General features: G+C 41.8%; 1 protein-coding gene and 3 gene segments (V, D, J or C); 3 read left to right on the top strand and 1 right to left on the bottom strand.

Annotated features, from left to right (window-relative positions):
* LOC113648731 overlaps positions 1-25723 on the bottom strand; it is an 85084-nt gene that overhangs the window by 22767 nt on the left and 36594 nt on the right.
* Positions 1-25723, top strand: part of LOC113663510 — a 122825-nt gene that overhangs the window by 70367 nt on the left and 26735 nt on the right.
* Positions 1-25723, top strand: part of LOC113663505 — a 61003-nt gene that overhangs the window by 21543 nt on the left and 13737 nt on the right.
* On the top strand, positions 20593-25051 carry LOC125145725 (cathepsin S-like). The gene is made up of 5 exons (XM_047819848.1): positions 20593-20753; positions 20928-21152; positions 23424-23583; positions 24243-24345; positions 24712-25051. The coding sequence occupies exons 2-5, from the start codon at positions 20982-20984 to the stop codon at positions 24806-24808; spliced, it is 531 nt and encodes a 176-aa protein (XP_047675804.1). The 5' UTR covers positions 20593-20753; positions 20928-20981; the 3' UTR covers positions 24809-25051.

Here is a 25723-nt window from a genome sequence, read left to right as displayed (position 1 = left end):
TAGCTGTTGAGTGTGAGGGAGAAAGAGTCGAGAAGAGACAGGAGGGAAGAAGAATGTAGCTTGTCAGAGGGGAGGTTGAAGTCACCAAGCACTGTCAGGGGGGAGCTATCGGAAGGGAAAGCATTAAGCAGTGAGTCCATTTCTTCCAGGAAGTTTCCTAGGGGACCAGGAGGGCGGTAGACAACAATGATAACAAGGTTGATAGGAGAGGTAACTGAAATGGCATGAAATTCAAAAGAAGAGATGGTTAAATTAGAGAAGAGTAGAGGTTTAAAGCACCATTTCTTTGACAACAATAAACCTGTACCACCACCCCTGCCTGTTTCTCGTGGTGAGTGAGAGAAAGCATAGGCAGAGGATAAAGCAGCTGGTGTAGCAGTGTTCTGTGGGGATATCCAGGTTTCTGTTAGAGCAAGAAAATCAAAGGAGTAATGGGAAGTTAAAGCAGAGATAAAATCAGCTTTCTTTACCGCAGACTGACAATTCCAGAGCCCACCTACCACTACTGTTTGAGACTTACATAACAAAGGAGGGTAGATGAGGTTATTGGGATTGTGACCTCTGCTTTGTGGATGAGAGCGTCTGCGAGAGTAGGCCTTGAGTACAGAGATGGGTTTAAGGCACATATTTGTAGTCAAACAAGAGTGAGAATTGAGGTATGGTAGAATATATCAAAACAGTACTAGACACTAATGTTAGAGAGAGAGAGAGAGAGAGCTACTAACAAACAAACCGCTACAGACGCGGAGAACCTTCAATTTAAATAGGTAAGCCCTGCCCCCAATTCACACCTTAAGGGAGACTGAAACTACTCCTGATTAATCAGCTGAGAGAACAACAAAAACCAACACTATAAAAATCAACAATGCTATAGAATATAACACGATTCAAATCACACTACTCTAGAACAAAGTGAGTTAAGCAGATAGTATACAAAAGACAGGAACCTACTTTACCAGAAGACAATATAATCAAATGTAGAGAGTTAAAGCACACTGAAGAGTAGGCTGGTTCACCTTCAATTTAAATAGGTAAGCCCTGCCCCCAATTCACACCTTAAGGGAGACTGAAACTACTCCTGATTAATCAGCTGAGAGAACAACAAAAACCAACACTATAAAAATCAACAATGCTATAGAATATAACACGATTCAAATCACACTACTCTAGAACAAAGTGAGTTAAGCAGATAGTATACAAAAGACAGGAACCTACTTTACCAGAAGACAATATAATCAAATGTAGAGAGTTAAAGCACACTGAAGAGTAGGCTGGTTCACCTTCAATTTAAATAGGTAAGCCCTGCCCCCAATTCACACCTTAAGGGAGACTGATAATGACTGTGACAGTAAATATGACTGTTTGCAGTGGTTTCAGCAGAAACATTGAGAAGCTCCTAAAAACCTGATCTATTGGGCTAGTACTAGAGCATCAGGTATTCCAGATCGATTCAGTGGCAGTGGATCTGGAACTGATTTCACTCTGACCATCAGTGGAGTCCAGACTGAAGATACTGGAGATTATTACTGTCTAACTGATCATTACAACACATACAAAACTTCTACGTTCACACAGTGTTAGAGCGTCGTACAAAAACCTCAGTGAGTGAGACTGCTGCAGCTGCAGGTGCTGAGGAGGACGATGTGATGCAGCACAATGACACGGTTTAACAAACACAATACACTTACTCAGTAGTCAAGTCCAGCTTTCTCACCTCTGAGCTTCATTTACATATTTGACAGAGCTGCCATGAGGCCAAAACACTGATCAGAGTTCAGTAGTTGGTCATTTACCACTTTAACCAGTGTGGTGTTAGAGTGCGGTGAGGAATAAATCAGAAGATGTTATGTGTCTTACTCTGATACAGATCTGCACCTAGATGTTCAGCTAACACTTTTTTTACATTAGACCTGAGTTTGAAAGCTGATACTAAACTTCATAGCACATGACCTGGTAATCCAGCTGTGAATTAAAACACCTTCACAACACTCCATTCCCTGTCGTCCCTTTGATGATGTCAGAGCAGTGTATCATATACTGTGACATGAATACCTGCAATTATCCTGTACAACCACTACCATGAGTCCCTCTGTTCAAATCCCACAGCAAAACTCAGTCACATGTCATTTTGTCTCTAATGTCCAGACCTTGGTGCTTTTGAGCTCCTACCTTGCAGTACTTCATGGCAGAGTCATGTGTTGACAGAAGACATTACAGTAATTATAAAACAGTACATACAAGAAGTTTATTCATGAACCTTCATCAGATCTTCCACATTTCCATCTGCACATTTGTACTGAAGCAGAATGGTGCACTGTATCTATGAACCAAAGAGCATTGTTTGGGTCTCGTTGCTTTATGCTTCTGTGGCAGAAAACTGATATCTGGGACAAAATGGGTTAATTTATGCTATTTAATTAATGTATTATATGTTATTTAATTTATTTAATTTCCTTTTCCATGCTGAAAAATCCAGCATCAACCAGCATAAATTCCATGCTGGTCCATGCTGTTTTTTACTGGTTCATGCTGGTATAATGCTGGTCAGTGCTGGTATAGTGCTGGTATATCTGGGTTGCCAGCATAGTCATGGTGTTATCAAGCACAACGGGGCTGGTGTAGCCGGTTAACCAGTGTGATCTTTCTGGAATGAGCTTTATGGGAACAAGCTTTATTTTTGCTTGTGTATGTTTCTATGTAACACATTAATATAAGATTAAAACACAATATATTGGAATATATTTAATTATAAATGTGTTATTTCTTTTGCTCCCTCTTTTGAATAAAGAACTGAAATAACAAAGCTCAAAAAGCTTTGAATAACAAAGAAAAAAAACATTTAAAAAATCGTTCGTTAGGGATTAAAGTGTCTCCACAAATTAAATATAGTAATAGAAGTTCAGAATCAGAATCAGCTTTATTGCCAGGCATGTTTACACATGCGAGGAATTTGTTTTAGTGCCATAATCTCCACAGTGTAACAGGATGTCATATGCAGTATAGAAGAAATTGTATGTACACATTTACAGGTGTGAAAATGTGCAGTTTAAATAAACATATGAAATATACATCTGCAAATAATTATACAATATATACAATTTGTATGTACACATGTGCTGTTGTGAAGTGTGCAGTTGAAGTAAACATTACAGACAATATGTATGTATGTATGTACAGAGTGCAAGTATGAAATGTGCTATTGAGGTATACATAGTGCAAATATTAGGAGTTGTGTGTTCCATGGTGTTAATTGTTCATCAGGTGGATTGCTTGAGGGAAGAAACTGTTCCTATGTCTGGTCGTTCTGGAGCTCACGGCTCTGTAGCGCCGACCAGATGGTAACAGTTCAAAGAGGGAGTGTGCTGGATGTGAGGGGTCCAGAGTGAGTGTGCTGGATGTGAGGGGTCCAGGGTGAGTGAGTGTGCTGGATGTGAGGGGTCCAGGGTGAGTGAGTGTGCTGGATGTGAGTGTGCTGGATGTGAGGCGTCCAGAGTGAGTGTGTGTGCTGGATGTGAGGGGTCCTGAGTGATTTTCGTTGCTCTTTTGCTCACTCTGGAGAAGTACAGGTCTTGGAGAGTGAGGAGAGTTGTGCCAATGATTCGTTCAGCAGTCCGGACTACACTCTGTAGTCTTCTGAGATCGAATTTGGTGGCTGAGCTGAACCAAACAGTTACTGAGGTGCAGAGGATGGATTCGTTCATGGCAGTGTAAAACTGTTTCAGCAAATCCTGTGGCAGGTTGAACCTCTTCAGCTGATGAAGGAAGTACAACCTCTGCTGAGCCTTTTTCACAATGGAGTCGATGTGAATGTCCCACTTCAGGTCCTGGGAGATTGTGGTTCCCAGGAATCTGAAAGACTCCACTGCTGTGACAATGCTGTCCATGATGGTTAGTGGGGGAAGAGCAGGGGGGTTTCTCCTGAAGTCCACTATCAACTCCACTGTCTTGAGCGTATTCAGCTCCAGGTTGTTAAGGCTGCACCAGACAGACAGCCGCTCAACCTCCAGTCTGTAAGCAGACTCGTCACCGTCCTGGATGAGGCCGATCAGTGTGGTGTCGTCTGCAAACTTCAGGAGCTTGACAGATGGGTCATTAGAGGTGCAGTCATTTGTGTACAGGGAGAAGAGTAGTGGGGAGAGAACACAGCCCTGGGGGGCGCCAGTGCTGACGGTGCGGGGGCTAGATTTGAGTTTACCCAGTCGCACTAGCTGCTGCCTGTCTGTCAGAAAGCTGGTGATCCACTGACAGACAGAGGAGGGCACGGAGAGCTGGGTTAATTTGGGCTCTAGTAGTGATGGGATGATGGTGTTAAAGGCAGAGCTGAAGTCCACAAACAAGATCCTCACATAAGTCCCTGGTCTGTCTAGATGCTGCAGAACATAATGCAGTCCCATGTTGACTGCATCATTCACAGACCTTCCGAATGTTCAGCAGTTCATCTCTGGTGAAACTGATCGGGTTTTCTTTGCAGAGAACAGAAAAAACTAACAAAAACAGAACAAACACTGCGGAGCTAAGCACTGAGGCTGCCATTCGCGGCGCCATCTTGGAAGATCCCAACCAACAAATGCCAACAAATGTTGACTTTGTCTCAATTAAAAAGTTTTTTTAGTAAAGCGGTGAAGAGATATTACCCAGCATCAGCGTTGCTATGCAACCTTTAAAGCAACTATGTTCACGAAGGTAAATGTAGTTCCTGCACTTTCCAAAAATAAATCTCACAATGTTTTTTCGACTACATTATATACCTTACAGTGTTTATCGACAGTAGTATAAGTGCACGTGTTCCAGATCATCATGTTTTTGCCACCGTGATTAGGATTTTGTTTTGGGGTACTTAAAAAGCTTCCTCTTCTACATGACGAATCTGCTGATCACTGGGAATCAGAATGTTTGCATACGTGAGGTATCTGGATGACGGCCGCACGGCGGTTGTTTCAACTTGTGAAATTAAGGACTTTAACTACGACATGTTTGACCAAACTAAGGTTTATTGGGTACGATGGAAGCAAGACTTCTTCAGGGCACAAATACTAATGCTTAAAGGTATGTAACTTTAGCAGTAGCTGTTTTATCGTAACTCGCTCACGGCACAATATAAACAAATGAGTGAGAGATAGTTTTGTTTCTAATTTTGTTTCTGTAATTTTTCAGAGAATAAAGAAGACATAGAGCAGAAGTTGTCTAAAGGCAAAACATGGTCATCGCCACCACATACTACTTGTTACTCGCTAAAAGAGAGAGCGGAAGCTAAGACCAAAAATGTATGTTGTAAAGGTTATATTGTGTAACGTTATTTGTTGCATGTGTGTATATTACAGTGTGATGGCAAATGACATTGTCCTATAAATATTTTAAACAAACTTATACATAAGAAAGCCAGGTAAATTATAGGAATATCCAGAATCTTTTTCTTTATTAAAAAGTGAATTGCAATTCTCTAGAAAATTGTCTTGGTCTTTATTTAACTATGAATATGCACTAAGAAATGTGATATGTAACAAATGTTTTTTGTTGTGGTCTTGCTGGGATTATACTAGCATCCAAAAGACAAAATATGTTGACCAGCACACCAGCATCCCGGGCTGGTCGGCCAGCACACCAGCAACCAGCACCCAGCACCTAATGCTGGACCAGCATACCACCATCCCAAGCTGGTCCCAGCATGCAAAACACACCTTATGCTCGACCAGCAATGCTGTTTTTTTAGCAGGGTTATCATCTGCACATTACATTTACTGTCTACATTTTATTAGGGACAATTACGAAATCAGTTTATGTCTCACATGAAACCTACACATATGAACTCGTCTCTGATTGACAGCAGCTGCCGCTTCAGTCCTGCAGGGTTCAGTGGATCGACAAAGTGAGCTCGGACACATCACCACCCAGAGCACTGAGCAGAAACATCATACAAACTCTTCAGAGCACCTTAAATCTTCAAAAGACTAGATTGTCTCTGTAACAGATATACATCTCTACATTGTTAAAAATCTGACTAATATTACTGTAGAGTCTTCAGTGTCAGCGCTATCACAAACACTCAGAAATGGTTTCCTACCATCTGAATGTGGATTAATTCAGTTTAATTACCACAATTACACATAACAGGAAGCTTAAAGACTAAACTGTTGTAACACAGGACTTCATAAGGAAGTGCTAATTAGAGGTAACGTAGAACAGGTGTGAGTGATCTTATCTTATCCTCACTGCATTGGCTCCCAGTCAAATTTCACATTGATTATAAAATACTATTATCAACCTATAAAGCACTTAATGGTCTCACACCACAGAACCTGAGTGATCTTTAGTTTTTTTTATGACCCAACACTCCTACTTCTATCAAAAGGTGCAGGATATTGAAGTAATTATACTGTTGTACAGTACGTGTCCCTCAGTGACACATGTTTTCGGATTGCGTAGGAAACCCTTCCGCTCTCCCACTAAGGAATGTATCCTTGTTCTTGCACTGGTTATTGTTGAAAACACAAGATCAACTATCAAAGTTGGTCTTAACTTGAACGTAGTTTAACGTGGTCGGAGTGTTAGATTTGACCCGGAGAAAAACAAGGTGACTTAAAAAGGGAATAAACACTTGAGGGAAACAGCAAGGTATTTTATTGCTGTCCTCAGCCGTACACAACAGAGTACAGTAGTTTAACAACCACATACATACCACAGGGCATGTTACAGAAAGGCACACACTGACATACAAGGCAATGTGAACAGACCCATAGAAATACATGTGGCGTAGCAAAACAATTCTCGCACATAGGGAGAGAAAAAAAACAAATAAATAAATGGAAAAAAATTGTAGGGAATCAACCATAAACAGAACACATGACCGTACACAATGTAACAACAGTCAAACATTTGAGCCATGGAACATAACATATACCTTATGCATACCCTGATTCAAAACACACACAAACACAGGACATCAGAATAAACACCTCTAAAGATTCATTCTATTAGTGTGATAAACATTCGTCCACCTGTTTGAGGACCAATCAGAGGTGATCCTCGGCACACGGCGAGGTCTCAGAGCATTGGGAGGACGCGATCCACATCATCAACATGGTCAGTAAGAACAAGGTCATCAGAACCCAGCGGTTGACCACAGTTGGCCTCACACTGGAGATCTGGCAAGGACACATCATTGTCCTGCATTTCCGTAAACAAAGAACAGTCAAATAAAATGTCATCCGAGTCATCGGTGGCCACAGCCTTCGGTGAGTCCCAGGTATGAAAAAGCAGTAGGATAACCACATGAAAGACTCCTGCATCCAAACCTGAATCCGCATCAACGAGTCGGTAATTCACATCCGGCAGTTTTTGTGTGACCCGGTAAGGGCCCGAATATAAAGGAGCCAGCTTTGCAGAGAAGTTAGCGAGGGCATCTGATCGAGGATGGGTTTTAACTCTGACCAAGTCATTCACAGAATAAGACACTGATCGACGCTTCTGATCATAATACCGTTTTCTCTTAGCATGGCTATCATCTAACACAGCCCTAGCATGATCATGCGCCTCCCTGATAGAAGATTCCAAACTTTCAGGGTAAGGGATCCCCGTCTCATCCATCCCATCCGACCGTACAACAACATGGACGGGCTGTGTCCTGTGCTCTCATGGGTCGCTGACCTCAAGGCAAAGCAGATTTGTGGCAAGTAGCGATCCCAGGCTGTATGCTTGTTACCAACATAAGCACGTATAGCAGTCTTAAGGGAGCAGTTCACCCTTTCCGTTGCATTTGTTTGCGGGTGATACGCCATTGTAAGTCTGTGTTCTGACCCCAAAGTGGTAAGAACATGATCAAAGAGCTCACTGACAAAAGGAGACCCCCTGACTGAGATCAAGTAGGGGCACCGTGACGTGCAAAGACATCGCACAACAGCTTGCTGGCTGCGACCCGGGCAGTGGCTTCTCTCACTACGCTAATCTCCACCCACTTAGAAAAATAGTCTACAAAGACCAGAATGTACGCATTACCACCAGGAGTACGTGGCAAGGGCTCCACAACATCTATACCTGTATATTCCCAGGGCCTCTGAGGGTGAATGGGGATCATAAGACCAGCAGGCTTTTTCTGGCTAGGCTTTGTGAACTGGCATGTTGGGCAGGAGGCGACATACTGCTTAGCGTCCGACAATAGGCCTGGCCAATGGAACCGAAGTTTCAGCCTAGCAATCGTTTTGCTCATTCCCAAGTGTCCAGCCAACGGGTGGTCATGATAGTATTCCAGCAAACTCCTCCTCATGGCTGTAGGCGCATACAATTTGAGAAGCTTCATTGAGTGGAGGTTACAGGATGCCTTGCTATCCACAAAGTACAGAAGTCCATCCTGGATTTCAAATCGAGACAGCTCTCCTTCCGTATTCCTTCCGTAATCCCAATAACCTCATCTACCCTCCTCTGTTGTGTAAGTCTCAATGGGGATCATAATTTATTGGTAGGTTGGCTCTGGAATTGTCAGTCTGCGGTAAAGAAAGCTGATTTTATCTCTGCTTTAACTTCCCATTACTCCTTTGATTTTCTTGCTCTAACAGAAACCTGGATATCCCCACAGAACACTGCTACACCAGCTGCTTTATCCTCTGCCTATGCTTTCTCTCACTCACCACGAGAAACAGGCAGGGGTGGGTGTACAGATTTATTGTTGTCAAAGAAATGGTGCTTTAAACCTCTACTCTTCTCTCATTTAACCATCTCTTCTTTTGAATTTCATGCCATTTCAGTTACCTCTCCTATCAACCTTGTTATCATTGTTGTCTACCGCCCTCCTGGTCCTCTAGGAGACTTCCTGGAAGAAATGGACTCACTGCTTAGTGCTTTCCCTTCCGATAGCTCCCCCCTGACAGTGCTTGGTGACTTCAACCTCCCCTCTGACAAGCTACATTCTTCTTCCCTCCTGTCTCTTCTCGACTCTTTCTCCCTCACACTCAACAGCTACATCCCCACACACAAAGGAGGCAATGTCCTGGACCTGGTTTTCACCCGTCCTTCTCCAGCTACAGATGTGACTGCTACCCCACTCCACGTCTCTGATCATCACCTGGTATCCTTCACCATCACTCTACCTATCTTACCTAAAACTACCTCTCACCCCCTTGCTCTTACTCGCCGCAACCTTCACTCTGTCTCACCTTCATCTGTAGCTTCTGGCACTCTTTCTTCCCTTCCTGATGCTAAGTCTTTTTCCTCACTACCCTTAGACTCAGCCACAGATACTTTCCTCTCATCTCTTTCCTCAACTATGGACTTCCTCTGCCCTATGTTCACTAAACCCAAGAAAACTTCTTGTTCTGCTCCTTGGCTTTCAGATGTGCTGCGCAACAATCGAAGAGAGCTAAGATCATCAGAGAGAAAGTGGAAGAAATCACTTGAGGCAGATCTTGATTTACAGAACACTTCTTGTCAAGTTCTCCTCAGATGTGACTTCTGCCAAGACTTCCTTCTACAAGGAAAAGCTTGAAGCTTCCTCACATGACCCTCGGAAATTCCACAACATCATCTCTTCTCTGCTCAACCCCCCGGCTCCACCTTCTTCATCCTCCCTGACTGCAGAAGACTTTGCTTCTTTCTACCAGGAGAAGATTGAGGAAATCTGCCGGACCTTCACTTCAGCCCCGACTGCACTTACATCTCAGAGTATGGATTCCCCTACACCTTCGTTGTCACATTTTTCAACTGTGGCAGCAGAAGAGATTTTACAACTCATCCAGTCCTGCAATCCTACCACCTGCCCATTGGATCCACTCCCTACCACTATGCTCCAGACCATCTCACAAGACCTCTTGCCCTTCATTTCCACTATCGTCAATAGATCCATAGCATCTGGTCAGGTACCAACTACTTTCAAGAGAGCAAGGTTTATTCCCATCCTAAAGAAACCTGCTCTGGATCCATCAGACATCAGTAACTACAGACCGGTATCACTTCTCTCATTTCTTTCAAAAATTCTTGAACGCATTGTCTATAATCAACTGTCTGTCTATCTCTCACAGAACAACCTCCAAGATCCCAAACAGTCTGGCTTTAAAGCAGCTCACTCTACAGAGACAGCCCTTTTGGATGTCTCTGAGAAGCTACATACTGCTAGATCAGCCAAACTATCATCCGTCCTTATCCTCCTTGACCTTTCAGCAGCGTTTGATACGGTCAACCACAAGACTCTCTTATCCTCCCTCAAGAGTCTTGGGATTTGCGGATCAGCTTGGGAATGGTTTGCCTCCTACCTGGAAGGACGCTCATATCAAGTAACATGGAAAGGAGTGACATCTGCTCCACGCAGACTCTCCACTGGCATCCCACAGGGCTCAGTACTTGGTCCTCTTCTTTTCTCCTTGTATACTCACTCTCTTGGTGAAGTTATTTCATCACATGGGTTCTCTTACCACTGCTATGCTGATGATACACAACTTATCTTCTCTTTCTCACCCTCAGATGCCACAGCTTCTGACCGGATCTCAGCATGTCTGGCAGAAATATCATCATGGATGACTGCTCATCAGTTAAAGCTCAATCCTAGCAAAACTGAACTGCTGTTCATCCCAGGTGATTCATCCCCAGGTCACGATCTTGCTATATCTTTGCACAACGATCTGATCTCCCCTTCAGCCACAGCTCGCAACCTTCGGGTAACCATGGACAATCAACTGTCCTTTTCCTCTCATGTTGCAAATGTGACTCGCTCATGTCGGTTTCTTCTCTACAACATTAGAAGGATTCGGCCATTTTTGTCCACACAGACTGCCCAGGTACTTGAAAGTCTCTTGTCATTTCTAGACTGGATTACTGCAATGCACTGCTGGCAGGTCTACCTATGAACGCAATCCGTCCTCTGCAAATGATCCAAAATGCAGCTGCCCGGCTTGTTTTCAACCTGCCAAAGTTCTCACATACCACCCCGCTGCTGCGATCCTTCCACTGGCTTCCGGTAGCCGCACGCATCCGGTTCAAAACACTGATGCTGGCCTACAAAGCCAAAAATGGACCAGCCCCCTCTTACCTCAAAGCCCTCATCATCCTCGCACTGCACCCCGTAACTCCGATCTACCAGCACTGCTCGACTGTTCCACCATCTCTCAGGGTAAGAGGCAAGTAATACTACAAGACTCTTCTCTGATACTGGCACCAAGGTCGGTGGAAATGAACTTCCACAGAGGTCCGGACAGCCGAGTCACTGGCTATTTTCAAGCGGCGGTTGAAGACCTACTTATATCAGGAAGCACTTCAACTAGCACTCTCTTTCCTTATCCTTTGCATTTAAAAAAAAAAAAAAAAAAAAACGTTGACACTTTTTCATTGTACTTTGAGCAAATGTTTTAAACTCATGGTATCTTAAGTATGTAACATAGTGAACCAGCATTAATGTATTCAGTGTTAGAGATTAAGCACTTATGTACGTCGCTCTGGATAAGGCTTCTGCCAAATGCTGGAAATGTAAATGTAAATGTAAATGTATTCTCCACCTGGCCTTCCAACATTGCAGTAGCTTTCCCATATCATGATCATTGAGCTGCATTTGTCTGAGATGCTCTCAATCAGAGAAAATCACTAGGGGCAAACTACGCAAATCCAGACCACCGATTACAGCATAATCAGGGAGAATGTCCATCTGGGTTTTGCAAGAAAAAACTGGGTTGCGAGAAAGAGCATCTGGTACTAGGTTACATGTTCCAGGCTTATGAATGATATCAAAGTCAAAGTCCTGCAACCGCAGAGACCATCTAGCCAGCCAGCCAGAGAGGTTAGAGCAAGACATTAGCCAACAGAGGCTGTTGTGGTCTGAGAAAATAGTCACGTGAAGACCCTCAATGTATGACCGGAAGTGCTCTAATGCCCATATGACCGCCAAACACTCCTTTTCTGAGGTAGAGTACAGTCTTGGGGCCTTGTGCAGGGTGCAACTTGCATAAGCCACCACAACATCTCTGCCCCTGTTGTCTCTTTGCATGAGAGCAGCCCCAAGTCCCACATCACATCACATCAGTATGGACAAAGAAATGGAGCGAAAAGTTGGGAAACACCAAGATAGGTGCAGAGGTCAGCTTAGCTTTCAGGAAGTCCATAGCTGCCTGACATTCACTGGACCAAACAAAGGGAACATCCATTCTGGTAAGAGCAAAGAGAGGTTCTGAATGACATGCATACTCATGGATAAAGCGTCGGTAGTAACTTGTAAGCCCCAAAAATTGTCTGACTTGTTTGACACAAGTGGGTGGCATGAATTCAATCACAGCTTTCACTTTTTCCACACACGGCCGGATGCCCCCTGCTGTAACATTGTAGCCAAGAAAGGTGAGCTCGCTTCTGCAGAATTGGCACTTTGCAAACTTAACCGACAGGCCTGCAGTCTCCAGCCTTGTAAGAACATCCTTCAGGTCAATGATGTGCTGGTCAAAAGTGGGTGATGCCACGACAATATCGTCTAGGTAGACGGCACAAGACTAATAAATGAGCCCAGCAAGGACAGAGTTCATCAGCCTCTGGAACATGGCTGGAGCGTTGCACAGTCCGAATGGCAAGACCCGGAACTGGTATAACCCACAGTGAGAGATGAACGCAGTCATAGGCTTAGACCTCTCTGACATTGCCACTTGCCAATAGCCCCTGGCTAAGTCAATTGTGGAAATGAAACTGCCCCTTGCCAAAAAGTCGAGTGATTCATCAATCCTCGGAAGAGGTTACTAGTCTTTAACCGTGAGATTATTAAGTGCCCGGTAGTCAACGCAAAACCTGGGTTTTCCTGACGGTTTAGGAACAACGACCGGGGCGGCCCAAGGACCCGAAGCAGGTTTGATTATTCCTTCCCTCGGCATATCTTTGATTTGAGATTCAATTAGCTCCTTATTAGCAGGAGAAGTACGGTAAGGGGCAAGGTGAACTGGCTTAGCGTTTCCAGTATCAATCTCATGTACAGAGAGATGTGTGACCCAGATGACCATCGAACAACACTCCAAAAGACTCAAGCAGTTCAGTAAGCACGCATTTCTGATCCATGTCAATTGCAGCCTCATTAACTTTGTCAGACAAAAGGGGAGACTCAATTCCCAAGCATATGACATTTGAGATTTCCAACAAGTTTATACCCTCTATCTCCTCTGAAGGTGGCAAAACATCACCCAGGACTACAGTCCTGGCGGGTACATGAAGAGTCACTAAGGATCTCAAGAAGTCTATCCCCAGGACAACTGGAGAGGAAAGATTTCCAAAAACAGCAAATCGTTGATAAAAGCGCTGACCCATGAAACCCAGCGACAGCCAGATTAAACCAAGTGGGCAGCAAGGCGCACCATCTGCAAGCTGAACAGGGGGTGAAAACCAAGATTGCCAACACCCCACAGGTAAGTTTGAAACCACAGCTGAATGTATTGCGGACAAGGATGCACCGGTGTCAAGAGTGGCATCAAAAGCATGCCCGTAAAGATTTACTTTCCACCTGAAAGGAGTGTTCCAGTGTGATGTAGAAGCCACATCCTCAACATGACCTAGCAAAAAGCATTTAAAACAATGGACATCTTTAACTGGTGCACTGTTAGGTTGTGTCTTAGGCAAACAACCAATGTTTGGACCAAGAACCACATGAAGCTCATGAGCCCATAAAAGAAGGTCCATGGCCGACGGCATGGGTGTGCCATAAAGCGCGCGTCTGTATTTCTCCAGTGCATGTTTCCGAATCACATCAATTTGCTCTTGCTGAGGTGGAGGGGTTTTCAGTTTACGGAACTCGCCTAGCATGTGAGCGACAAAGGTAGGTAGGGGCTCCTCAGGCATTTGCCTACGATCTAAGATACCCCTCAGGATACGTTCTTGACTGTCCAACGGTAAATAGACAATGTTGAAGCACTCACAGAACTGAGCCCAAGCGGTTACCTGGGTGCAAAGTACATAGAACCACTTCCTAGGCTCCTTACACAAGAAACGTGAAAGCTCAAGAAGCATTTGTGCATCCGTGAGGTCCAGAGAGGTTCTGTAACTGTTAAATGTCTGAAGCCATTCCTCAGGACTCAGGGAGCCATAAGCAGCAAACACAGGTGGTTCAAGTCGTGAATGTAACAACAATGAGGAAAGAGCATTTACTGTGCTATTCAGACCGACATTCTATGGTTTCGTAACAGTAGGCGTTTTCTCATAGCAGGCATTTGAAGGCACTAACCTTTGGGCCATTGGCTGGCTGCTTGCCATACCATAAGGGGTCGAACTGGCCAATGGAGTGTGATGTGGTCTGACAGGTGTTGTACTCTCATTCCACTCTATGCACTCCAATATGCCTTTCTGCAGGTCAATCGAGTCATGGAAACACCGCCGTAGGACCCTCACCTCAGCCTGTAACTGTTGCACTTGAGTCCTCAAGTTGCCAAAATGTTGCTGCGCCCCCGCCTGTTGTGAGGGGGAATCATCAACTGCAGACCTGTCATCTAAATCAAACTCAAGGTCAGGGTGAGAAGCCATATTGCACACAAGCACAAGTAACCATTAACAACTTATTTGGAATGAAAAAAATAAAAATAAATAATAATAATAACAAAAATAAAATACACACTATGTAGACAATAATATATTACAGAAATATTGTAACACAACCAGCATAAAGATATTTACTTGATGCACCAGACAGAAAAATTCACCCCACAATATAACACAGCTTCGCTCAGCAAGTGTTAGCACATATCGTCCAAAAACCATACAACCCCATGGATTGTCAGTATTGTGGAGAATTCTACTAGATAATACACACAATTTTGTCGAACTGAAGCACTCAACAGTAACACAAAATGGCGGTGGCCGACCGCATGTTGACCACTGTTAGCATGTTAATCAACACGATTCGCCGGCTGTAAAAAAATGCAAAACTTCACCATTCGTGGAAATCATCCTCACCAAGGGGGTGGCGAAACAAACGCCAACATTTATGCAGGTGGTAGCAGACGTTAATCGTTAGGAACCAGCAATCCAATGGAAAAATACATCCAACAAGGGAACTTAAAGATTCAGTCGTTCGGGCGACAATTTTTAACGTGGTCGGAGTGTTAGATTTGACCCGGGGAAAAACAAGGTGACTTAAAAAGGGAATAAACACTCGAGGCAAACAGCAAGTTATCCCAAAAAGCTTTTGTATTTGATCCTCTTCAGCAATCACATCCAACATACACACATACAAACGGAGTAAAAGCGAAGTAGAAACAAAAACACTCGGTTCCCGTCACAAAAGAAAAGAAAACTGTTGGTTTGCTCAACTTAAAAGGCAGAAAAACAACAACACGTCTGTATATATTCAACTTCGTGCTAGCTCTGCCTGGCGCATGCGCACTCACCAGTCTAAGCACATACGTCAGCAGAACTCTCATAAAGGCACAGTAACACATAAACCATTGCGATATTAAAGTGGCCGTTACAGATGGTGTGAGAACAATTGCATAAAACAATTTTTTTCTGGTAATGTTGCAGACTTTCTATACAGAGAACATTGTTCTTTGTCTCTCTCACATACACATACACACCCCCCCCCCCACACACACACAGACACACTCTTGTCCCTACCATAATTAGTCTTACAACAGATGGCCCTGCCGTAATCATTCTTTATGTTACCAACCATAGGAACTAAGGGAAGTATAGGTTCACATCCCTATAAGATCTGACTTAATTTGGGTAACTGAGAGGTCACCTAAACACAGATGCGCACACACATACCAACCCACTACACCCACTACACCCTCCCTTTTCTTGTACGACTATATATTCCTGCTTTTCCTAATAAACTTTGGAACTTCTCTCTGAAAGACTTTGACTAGTGTGTTCATTGAGACTTCCCCGAGTACTCGCCGGGAACCAGAAACTGAGCAGAGGTCGAGAGGCTGAATTTTGTTATCCTGCCCAGGCGTCAGATGAGAATTCCTCTGTCTTCTAACAAAGGATCCTCTACCATGTCTTATACTTAATCTATTGTTTGAATCTTTAAATGAAGGAGGCAGACTTAGACCTTTTTGTCTTTTTCAGGATCCTCACAATGGGAAGCCTTGTTTTTATTAAAAGTAGTGTAATACAAATACATGTGTGTAATATATGTAAAATTAAAAGAAAATGACAAAAACTCCTTCAAATAATCAAACAGTATTAGAATAAGTTATTAAGATGCAAACATTATAACAAACCAAGAAACACTATCCAAGTTTGTTCTATAATGCATTCTATTGTAGACAGCCTTAGGACATGTTATACTCTAGGTGCATCATCAAACAAACGCAACCTGCACCCTGTAGGTCGACAGTACCAGTGGCGGACGCTGTTAACCCGGGCCTCGACCAATCTAGTATGGAATTCACACTGATGACTCGCCTGTTTACATCTGCCATGTTTTACACCAGATGCCCTTCCTGATGCCTTCCTCAACCATCGTGAGTGACTACTATTATGAAGAACTACTACTGCTTCTAGCATGGACATACACACTGGTCTCAGTGGGTTATCAAAATAAATTTATTATACAGAAACAGCCTAATGTTAAAGGAAAACTGCACCTTCATGAAAAAATTAAGAATATGGCCTTGGGGTCTGTAAATAATAATCAGTGAACTCGACTGAGTAGAATCTGACACCTAAACAGAGCAATTTTTTAACTACAATATTTATATTTACATTTTAATTTAAGAGATTTTTTGTCCTGTGGCATTGAATGTTGCACTGATATTAATTAACAGGAGATCAGACCTCAAAATTTACTATTTTAACCATTCATTCATTCATTCATTCGTTCATTTTCTTCTCTAGTCACGGGGAGCCTGTGCCTATCTCAGGCGTCATCGGGCATCGAGGCAGGATACACCCTGGACGGAGTGCCAACCCATCGCAGGGCACACACACACTCTCATTCACTCACACACACACACACACTATGGACAATTTTCCAGAGATGCCAATCAACCTACCATGCATGTCTTTGGACCGGGGGAGGAAACCGGAGTACCCGGAGGAAACCCCCGAGGCACGGGGAGAACATGCAAACTCCATACACAAAAGGCAGAGGCGGACCCTGAAGGTGTGAGGAAAGTGTGCTAACCAATAAGCCACTAAATTCTGTGATGAGGCCTAAGTCCTGATCAGAGATAAGACTAGATATTAAAAATACATGTGCACACATTATTTATTTTAGCTGCATCTTGAAGCTTAAGCAGGTTTACTCAGGTTTTGTACAACAATGGAAAAGTCCTATAGGTTTGGAGTTTGTATATGATTGTAGGCATCAAGCTCTAGGGTGAAATCAGAAGCATAAAAAAGATTTAAAATGTCTACATTGTTTATGAAATCCGTCTTACAAATTCTAAAAATCTCCCACCACACAAGATAGTCTGTCATGATCTTAACCCTGACATTGTATTAAATGTTTCAAAGATCTTTTAACAAGAAATGTTGCGTTTTCTGAGACAAAGAGCTGTTTTTATAAATCCTCTCTGTTCTAGATTTAGCAGGATGTGGCTTTGTGTACATACAGAAGCAGTACAGAAACACAGCAATGAATAATGCCATCCTGTGCTTTGTGGTCATATGGATTTGTACATTTTTCATAGCTCAGCATTTCACTTTTACTTTGACTTTAAGTTTTATGTTGAATGTATTTACATCATTAGAAAGGAATTACAGCACCTTTTATTTATACACTTATATACACTTATACATACTTTATATATATATATATATATATATATATATATATATATATATATATATATATATATATATATATATATATATACACACACACTTTTATATATATACACACTTATATATACATATATATAATACTTATTTACCCCCAGATGCTAATGCCAAGCTTGCTATGAACAAACATTATGCAGCCATTAGCACACAACAGACTGCTCACCTGTAGGCTGCCTTTGATTTTAATTACTTAAACAAGACAGTGGATGGAGGAACTCTTCTCCAACTCTGACCCAGATGCATGTGGCAGGGCATACAGGCCATCAGCGACTATAAGCCCAGCAACTTCCCCCATCAACCACATGTCTCATTCCTGAACAAGCTAAATGACTTTTGTGCTCACTTTAACAGTAACAACAGGAAGATGGTCACTAAAACCAGACCCTCTGAAACCCACCAGCCGCTCACACTCACCTTCTCTGATGTCTATGCTGCACTGGACAAGATCAACTCACTAAAGGCTGCCGGACCAGATGGCAGCTTTTTGGACTTTAGCTCAGCATTTAATGTTGTCATCCCTTCCAAGCCAATCACCAAACTTTGGGATCTAGGCATCAACACCTCCCTCTGTCACTGGATTGTGGACTTTCTGACCAACAGACTCCAGCATGTCACGTCAGGCCACATCCGCTCGGATGGCCACATCCACTGCATGGATCTAATTCCATAAAGTTTGCTGATGACAGAGGACCTGTCCTGTACCACTAACAGCTCCAGCCTGGTCAAGAAAGCTCACTAGCGCTTGTTCTCTTTGAGGACACTGAAGAAACATCACCTGTCTTCAGCCATCCTGGTGAACTTCTATCGCTGTGCTAGTGAGAGCATCATGACCAGCAGTGTCACAGTCTGCTATGGGAACTGCACAGCCCCAGACCACAAAGTACAGGTGGTGAAAACTGCCCAACACATCAGTGGACTTTACTACCAGCCGTTGATGTCCAAAAGAAAACACTGTAGAAAAGCTCACATCTTTTTGCAGCAGAAATGACTTCATTATTTATTACCAATGGAAAAATTGAGGCAGAAATTTTAGATTACTAATTTAGAATCAAACAATTTGATAGATAATGCTGTAGATGAATGAATATATGAACATGAATATAATAAATGTACTGTTTGTAACACACACACTTCCATCCAGTTGGATGTTTAGTCATGGGAAAAATGTCTTCTGCAAACGACTTCTATAGTAATTTTAAAAGAATATCAGTAAAGATATTAACATTAAGAATTTATGGGGAAAAAAATTCCAAACATAAGAATGTCTCATTATATTGTTTTAGCAAAAAGAAAGAAAACTATCTCAGAAGTTTACTATAATACAAAAAAGTATTTTTTAGAGCTTAAATGTATATATGTGTAGCTAAAGCAAGCAGTTGTTGAGGGATAAGCTCCAGGTTAAGGTTCCCTGTGTTGTAGAGAATAGATGGGATTTAATACCATTTTACATTCACAGACTTTATTAATAAGCTTTAATAGTCATCAGTATTTAAAATGAGGTGTGTTTTTATTCCTGTTTCCTCCTTCTAGCCTTTTGTTGATACGTAATCATGTGATCTTCAACATCAGACCACATCCTGACCTCAGTGACTGAATGTACCTGATACGCTGAGAGAGCAATAACTACAGAGCAGTAAAGAAGGAAAAACTCACACACACACACACACACACACACACACACACACACACACACACACACACACACACACACACACACATACAGGCAGGCTCAGAGGACAGACAGTAGGTAAGAACATTTCTTGTAGATTTATAGTTTAGACCAAAAAGGTTTTCAACCACACCAGAGTTTACACAGAGTCGAGTTTGTACTGAATGAAATGCAAAAAAAAACATTGAGTGAGTGACAGTTCTGTGGGAGGAAAATGCTCAGAATGGTTCAAGCTGCCAGGAAGGATATAACAAGTCAAAAAGTATGTTGAGCAGAAAAGCAAGCATCTCAAAATGTACAAAACATACAACCCTTGAGCTGGATGGGCTACAGCAGAAGACCACGCTGGGTTCTTTTTTTATGTGAGCCTGTGTCCATGATAGCCTCAGGTTCTTGTTCTTGGTGGAACCTGATGTACCTTCTGCTACTGTAGCTCATCAATCATTTTGAGATGCTTTTCAGCTCTGCACAGTTGTAAAGACCAGTCTGATTATTTTTAGCTGATCTCATCAAGGTGTTTCAGTCTGCAGATCCTCCACTTACAGGACATCAGTGTCAAAATCAAACTCTTGTTTTCAAAAAGTTCATGTTTTTTACACATTCTGATGGCTGAACATTTCCCAACACTGCAAGTCTGTATCTGCATGAGGGAAAGCCTTACACTGCTGTGGCATACATAAGACTACATCAGAACTATATTAACCGTAAGAACTGTGTGTGTGTGTGTGTGTGTGTGTGTGTGTGTGTGTGTGTGTGTGTGTGTGTGTGTGTGTATGTGTGTGTAGATATGTATGCATTTGTTTTACATTTACTATGACACCTGATGTATACATTCCTGTTTAAAACTAAACTAATTCTAGATTAAGAGACAAAAAGGAAAGTGAAATGAAGCTTGTAATGAGATCATTTCCTCCTGTAGTGTAGAATAAAGAGAATAAAAAGGTCACAGGTCTTTTGTTCCTTTCAGTTCACAGGTATAATGAGGTGCGTCTTGTTTCTGGCTCTGATGGTCTCTGAGGTTTGTGGTGATATGAATCTACATGACTACTGGATGTCCTGGAAAAAAGAATTCAATAAAAATTACAGCAGTGTGGTGAGAAGTTTAATTAACCATTTAATATTTGTATATAAATTACACAACTGTTTCACAAAAGATGTTATTATGTTATTATACATTAATACATTAAATAATCACATACATTAAATAAATGTCACATACGCAATCATACACAGTACAGCATGTGGTGAATTGTTCTGTGGTGAAGATGCTAATGATAATTTCACCTTTCTGAGTGATTCCTCTCTCCCTCCCAGTGTGAACTGGACTGAGGATGGATTTGTCTCCCCTGTACAGGACCAGGTAAATATGTACAGGGTGTTAGGGGCTTTGAACAAATATTATATCTGATTTTCTTTACAATAAAACAATTAAATGTAAATGAAACAATTACATTTGATTTCATCTTTGCTCTGTGTGTGTGTGTGTGTGTGTGTGTGTGTGTGTGTGTGTGTGTGTGTGTGTGTGTGTGTGTAGGGTGACTGCAATGCCTGCTGGGCGTTCAGTGCAGTTGGAGCTTTAGAAGCTCAAATGAAGATGAAGAAGGGTCGTCTTGTTCCTCTGAGTGTTCAGAACCTGGTGGACTGCAGTTCTGAGGAGGGAAACCGTGGCTGCTCTGGAGGCCTCCTGACTAATGCCTTTAATTACATAATAAACCACAGGGGCATCAGTAAGGACGCTGACTACCCTTATGAACAAAAGGTATTTTTTATACATTCCAACACATATTCAGACATTTACGTTCATCCCAAGTTACTTCTATGCAATGTAAAAATGCAATAATTAGTAATATATAGAAGTGCAGCACCTACATGAAACAATTAGTTTGGTCCAGCACAACCTCGTGTTGACCAAGGTAAGAGATCTCCATCGTAGATACAAAGACCCACTTTCCCACTTCCAAAACTGGCTTAGCATTCTCCATCTCCACTTTGTCTTAAAAGTCATTTCATCTGGACTGAAGCATCCTCAGTAAATACACAAGAGAAGGAGATTTCTGCAGAACAACCTGTATCTGTAATAATCATTACTGGATGACAAAAGAACAGAAGAATATAAAGAGGTCTGTTTACCTGGTACCCATATCGAAGGCACTGTAGATGTGTGTAGGATTTCATTCAAAGTCAAACTTTATTTCTCTCTGTGTGTAAACAGTCCTTAACAAATGTTATGGAGGACGAGAACATCAGTCACGGAGACTTAATTTTTAATTATTATTATTATTCATGAATATTTAGTTAATAGTTTTATTTTATTTATTTTCTATTACAGTTTTAATTTTAATCTGTAGCCCAGGCTGTGTATCAGTTATGACACAGGACTCAATAAACAGATGTTTTATTCCAGACTACATGTTAAACAGTGCAGAGTTAATTATACAGATTTGGGGAAATTAAAGTAGGAAGAGTAAAATTAATCTGGATTTACTGAAAATTAATAAAGTTTGTCTTACATCAGAACGGATCTGTCTCATTTCCAGACAAAACTGTAGGAAGTAAATAACTAACCTAGGTGCTGGACTACTGACCAGAAGGTCATGAGTTTGAATCCCACTTGAAGGTGGGGTCTCCGATGTTTGAGAAATGCTTCAGAAAGCTGCGTTGGGCCGACCAACTAAACAAAAATCAAAACAAAGGTGTAGCCAATGAGCAGAAAGGGGTGTGTCTTGTCAATATGGGCGGAGAGAGTGTTCAGTGCGTCTTGTTCCTCTGAGTGTTCAGTGTGACGTTAGCAGAAAGCGATTTTAACTTTGACATGGAGGATAAAAACAAAGAAAGAAAGAGAAGAAAGACTTACGATAAGGACAAGAAGTAGGACGTGTTAATATAGGATCAGCTTTCCAGCGCTGGAGAGAACTGAAGGAGCAGGAAGTTGGCCACATAGTTGGTACGGAGACCCTACCTTTAAAGGAGCGGTGCATGATGTTTGAAAGCCAATGTTGACATTTGAAATCACCAAAACAAACAGACCCTTAACCCAAATGGGTGTCACCCCTGTTTTGATAGCTCCGCCCACACATACATATGTAACCCAGGCAACTATTATGGTGGAACCTGCTGGGGCAGCTGGCCGAGGGTATATTTTTATCAATAAATGAACAGAATGAGTAATACTACGGTAATACAGATGTGTTTTTGTAGTACTGTGTGTTGTACCATGAAAGGTTTAGCTCCGTTTCACACGGAAGACGACGTTCAACACCTAGAACCCGAGGCAGACGTAACGGCAGGTATCCACCATGTCATTGTTTCAATCGCTTTCTGCTAATGTCTGAACACTCTCTCCACCAAATAATGACAAGACACGCCCATTTATGCTAATGTCACACATGCACACTGTACACTCTCTCCACCGCATAATGACAAGACACTCCCCTTTATGCTAATGTCACACATGCACACTGTACACTATCTCCACCACATAATGACAAGACACGCCCCTTTATGCTAATGTCACACATGCACACTGTACACTATCTCTACCACATAATGACAAGACACGCCCCTTTATGCTAATGTCACACATGCACACTGTACACTATCTCTACCACATAATGACAAGACACGCCCCTTTATGCTAATGTCACACATGCGCACTGTACACTCTCTCCCCCGCATATTGAGAAGACACGCCCCTTTCTGCTCATTGGCTACACATTTGTTTTGTTTGACGACTCTTGCAGGACATGTCAGCGTCTCCCACCTGGTTACACATATGTCATTTGTTACTTGTTTAATTTACCACATAACATACAGTCAGATATTTAGACCCACTGCAGTGATGAGAATTTTTTAACAGGAAAAGAAATAAAATTGTTCAACGTTAACATTATTATCTTTATTATGACATTTTGTTATATTTCTTATCTACATGTTCGTTATATAAAATCATTACTATTAATGTTGTTTTAACGGTTTAATAAGAATGATCCACACATATAACCTTGTTGTCACATAATATCTCATTGTGTAGGTTGGAGTTTGCTTCCCTAGTCATAAATATGGACGCTGTTCTGGTTTCCTGGTTCTTCAGCGTTATAATGAGTTTGAGCTGCAGAAGGTGGTGGCTAACATCGGGCCGGTTGCAGTAGGAATTAATGCTAACAATTCCACATTTTACCATTACAAGACAGGTGAGACACACAGGACAATTGTCAGCTGTTTATAATGAACTGTATGTGCATGTGGATCATTAATACCTCAAACCTACTATATTTAAATTAAACATTTAAAATAAACAACTGCAAAGTAAAAGTCTTGAGTCTGAGTTACAGTAAATTATTGTATGTCACACAGACCGAGATGGCTGTAAAAATGACACCATAGTGTTACTAGTGTCTCTGTACCTGTAATAATAACACTAGTGTCTTCTGTGGTATTTTTGTCCGACGTGTTTTGCAGTTTTTTAACAGAACAGTTCAAGACTTTACAGATATGATGATTGTGTCGTTATATTAGATAATGAAAGTGTTCTGAACAATGGACTGTTTAATTAAACACACAATTATTACATGTATCTGCTATTTAATTAATTAATATTGTAAAAATACTACAGTTGAACTAGATGAGTTTGAGCCAACAGTTAGTACAGATACATGAACACTGTAAATGCTTTATGGAGAAACACATGATCCTGGTGTTAAAGAACAGTCCACCTTTGTAACTGACTGCTCAATTATGTGCTTAATATTAAAGACCTCATGACTTTTTAGTAGGTTCCACTAGTCTAATGTGTGTGTGTGTGTGTGTGTGTGTGTGTGTGTGTGTGTGTCTGTGTGTGTGTGTGTGTTAGGTATTTACAATGACTGTTCTGAAGCTCAACCACTGAATCACGCAGTTCTTGTGGTTGGATATGGAAAAGAAGATGGGCAACAATACTGGCTGATCAAAAACAGGTTAAACACACACACACATACACACACACACACACACACACACACGTATACACACATACACACACACACACACACACAAACATATAAACACACACACACACACAAACATGCACACAAACATATACACACACACAACACACACACAAACATACACACATATACACACAAACATATAAACACACACAGACAAACATATAAACACACACAAACAACACACACACATACACACACCACACACACACATACACACACACGCACCACACACACACATACACACAGACACACACATTAAGTTTTTTTTGATATAGAAAGAAAATGATGGATTCTGACCCCACTGGATAAAATGCCCCTCTCTCTCTTTCCCAGTTGGGGTGTTAACTGGGGAGAAGGAGGATATATGAGACTCCAGAGAAACAACAATCAGTGTGGAATCGGCAGCTACAGTGTCGTCCCCATTGTCTAACCTCATTTCTCTCATTTCAGATTGGAGTTTTTTTTCCTTTCCTTGCTGTAATTAACTAATTTTATTCATTAATCTCTAATAAAATGTTAGTCTTCTGTACGTACGTATGCATGTACACAACATCTGGTAGTTGTGATGAAAAAACATTTCTGTTTTTACAATGAACAAAATCCAGAGCTGCTTATATTGTACACCATGTGGTCCATTCACCAGGTTACTGAACATAAATGTTTGTTTTTAACATCACTGCGTCCTGATTCATTTCTCTGGACCCTTTGGACTTGTGTGATTTCTCCTGAGCTCAGTTCTCCTTCTTCAGTGACTGGTTTCCTCTGGGACTTGTTGTTTGTCTCTTGTAGGCATCTAGTGACCTCACTGTTGTCTCGTGTGTAAAGCTACATAAAACTTCAGATGCTTAGACATTAAATAACACACTTTTTGGTGCAAACATTTATTTAATTTGTTATTTAAGACCAGAACTGTATATTATCAGATTAGCAGCCCAAGCTAAGTGTACTAGCTTGCAATTTTGACAAGCTCGCTTTGTGTCGATCTTTTGCTAGATGAGAGAGCAATGCAATGGTGTCTTATTCACATTGTTTATGTGTACACAAGTTATCAGTGAGCTGTAGGAGTTGGAGCTCTCTGTATTACTGCATCATTTACACTTATAAATCTTGGAGGAAGCCGCACTCTTCAGGTTCACCAGGCATTGTAATGATGTTCTTTGAGAGGCTCATCATGAGGCACATCAAGACCAAGCTACCACCTTCCCTTGACCCCCCCTGCAGTTTGTTTATCATCCGAACTGCTCCATGGACAATGCCACTGCCACGGCCCTCCATCTTGCCCCCACACACCTGGATAATAAAGACACATACATACAAATGCGCTACATAGACTTATGTTCAGCAT

The sequence above is a fragment of the Tachysurus fulvidraco genome, chromosome 10 (assembly GCF_022655615.1).
Source record: "Tachysurus fulvidraco isolate hzauxx_2018 chromosome 10, HZAU_PFXX_2.0, whole genome shotgun sequence".
In the NCBI taxonomy this organism is placed as follows: domain Eukaryota; kingdom Metazoa; phylum Chordata; class Actinopteri; order Siluriformes; family Bagridae; genus Tachysurus; species Tachysurus fulvidraco.
Note: the sequence above shows the minus strand (reverse complement) of the source record. Positions and strands in the feature narration are given on the sequence as shown.

Coding starts and splice junctions, on each gene's coding strand:
- LOC125145725 (XM_047819848.1), top strand. CDS start 20,982: ATGAAGATGAAGAAGGGTCGTCTTGTTCCTCTGAGTGTTCAGAACCTG. Junction 21,153..23,423: donor ACTACCCTTATGAACAAAAG/GTATTTTTTATA, acceptor CTCATTGTGTAG/GTTGGAGTTTGCTTCCCTAG. Junction 24,346..24,711: donor TACTGGCTGATCAAAAACAG/GTTAAACACACA, acceptor TCTCTTTCCCAG/TTGGGGTGTTAACTGGGGAG.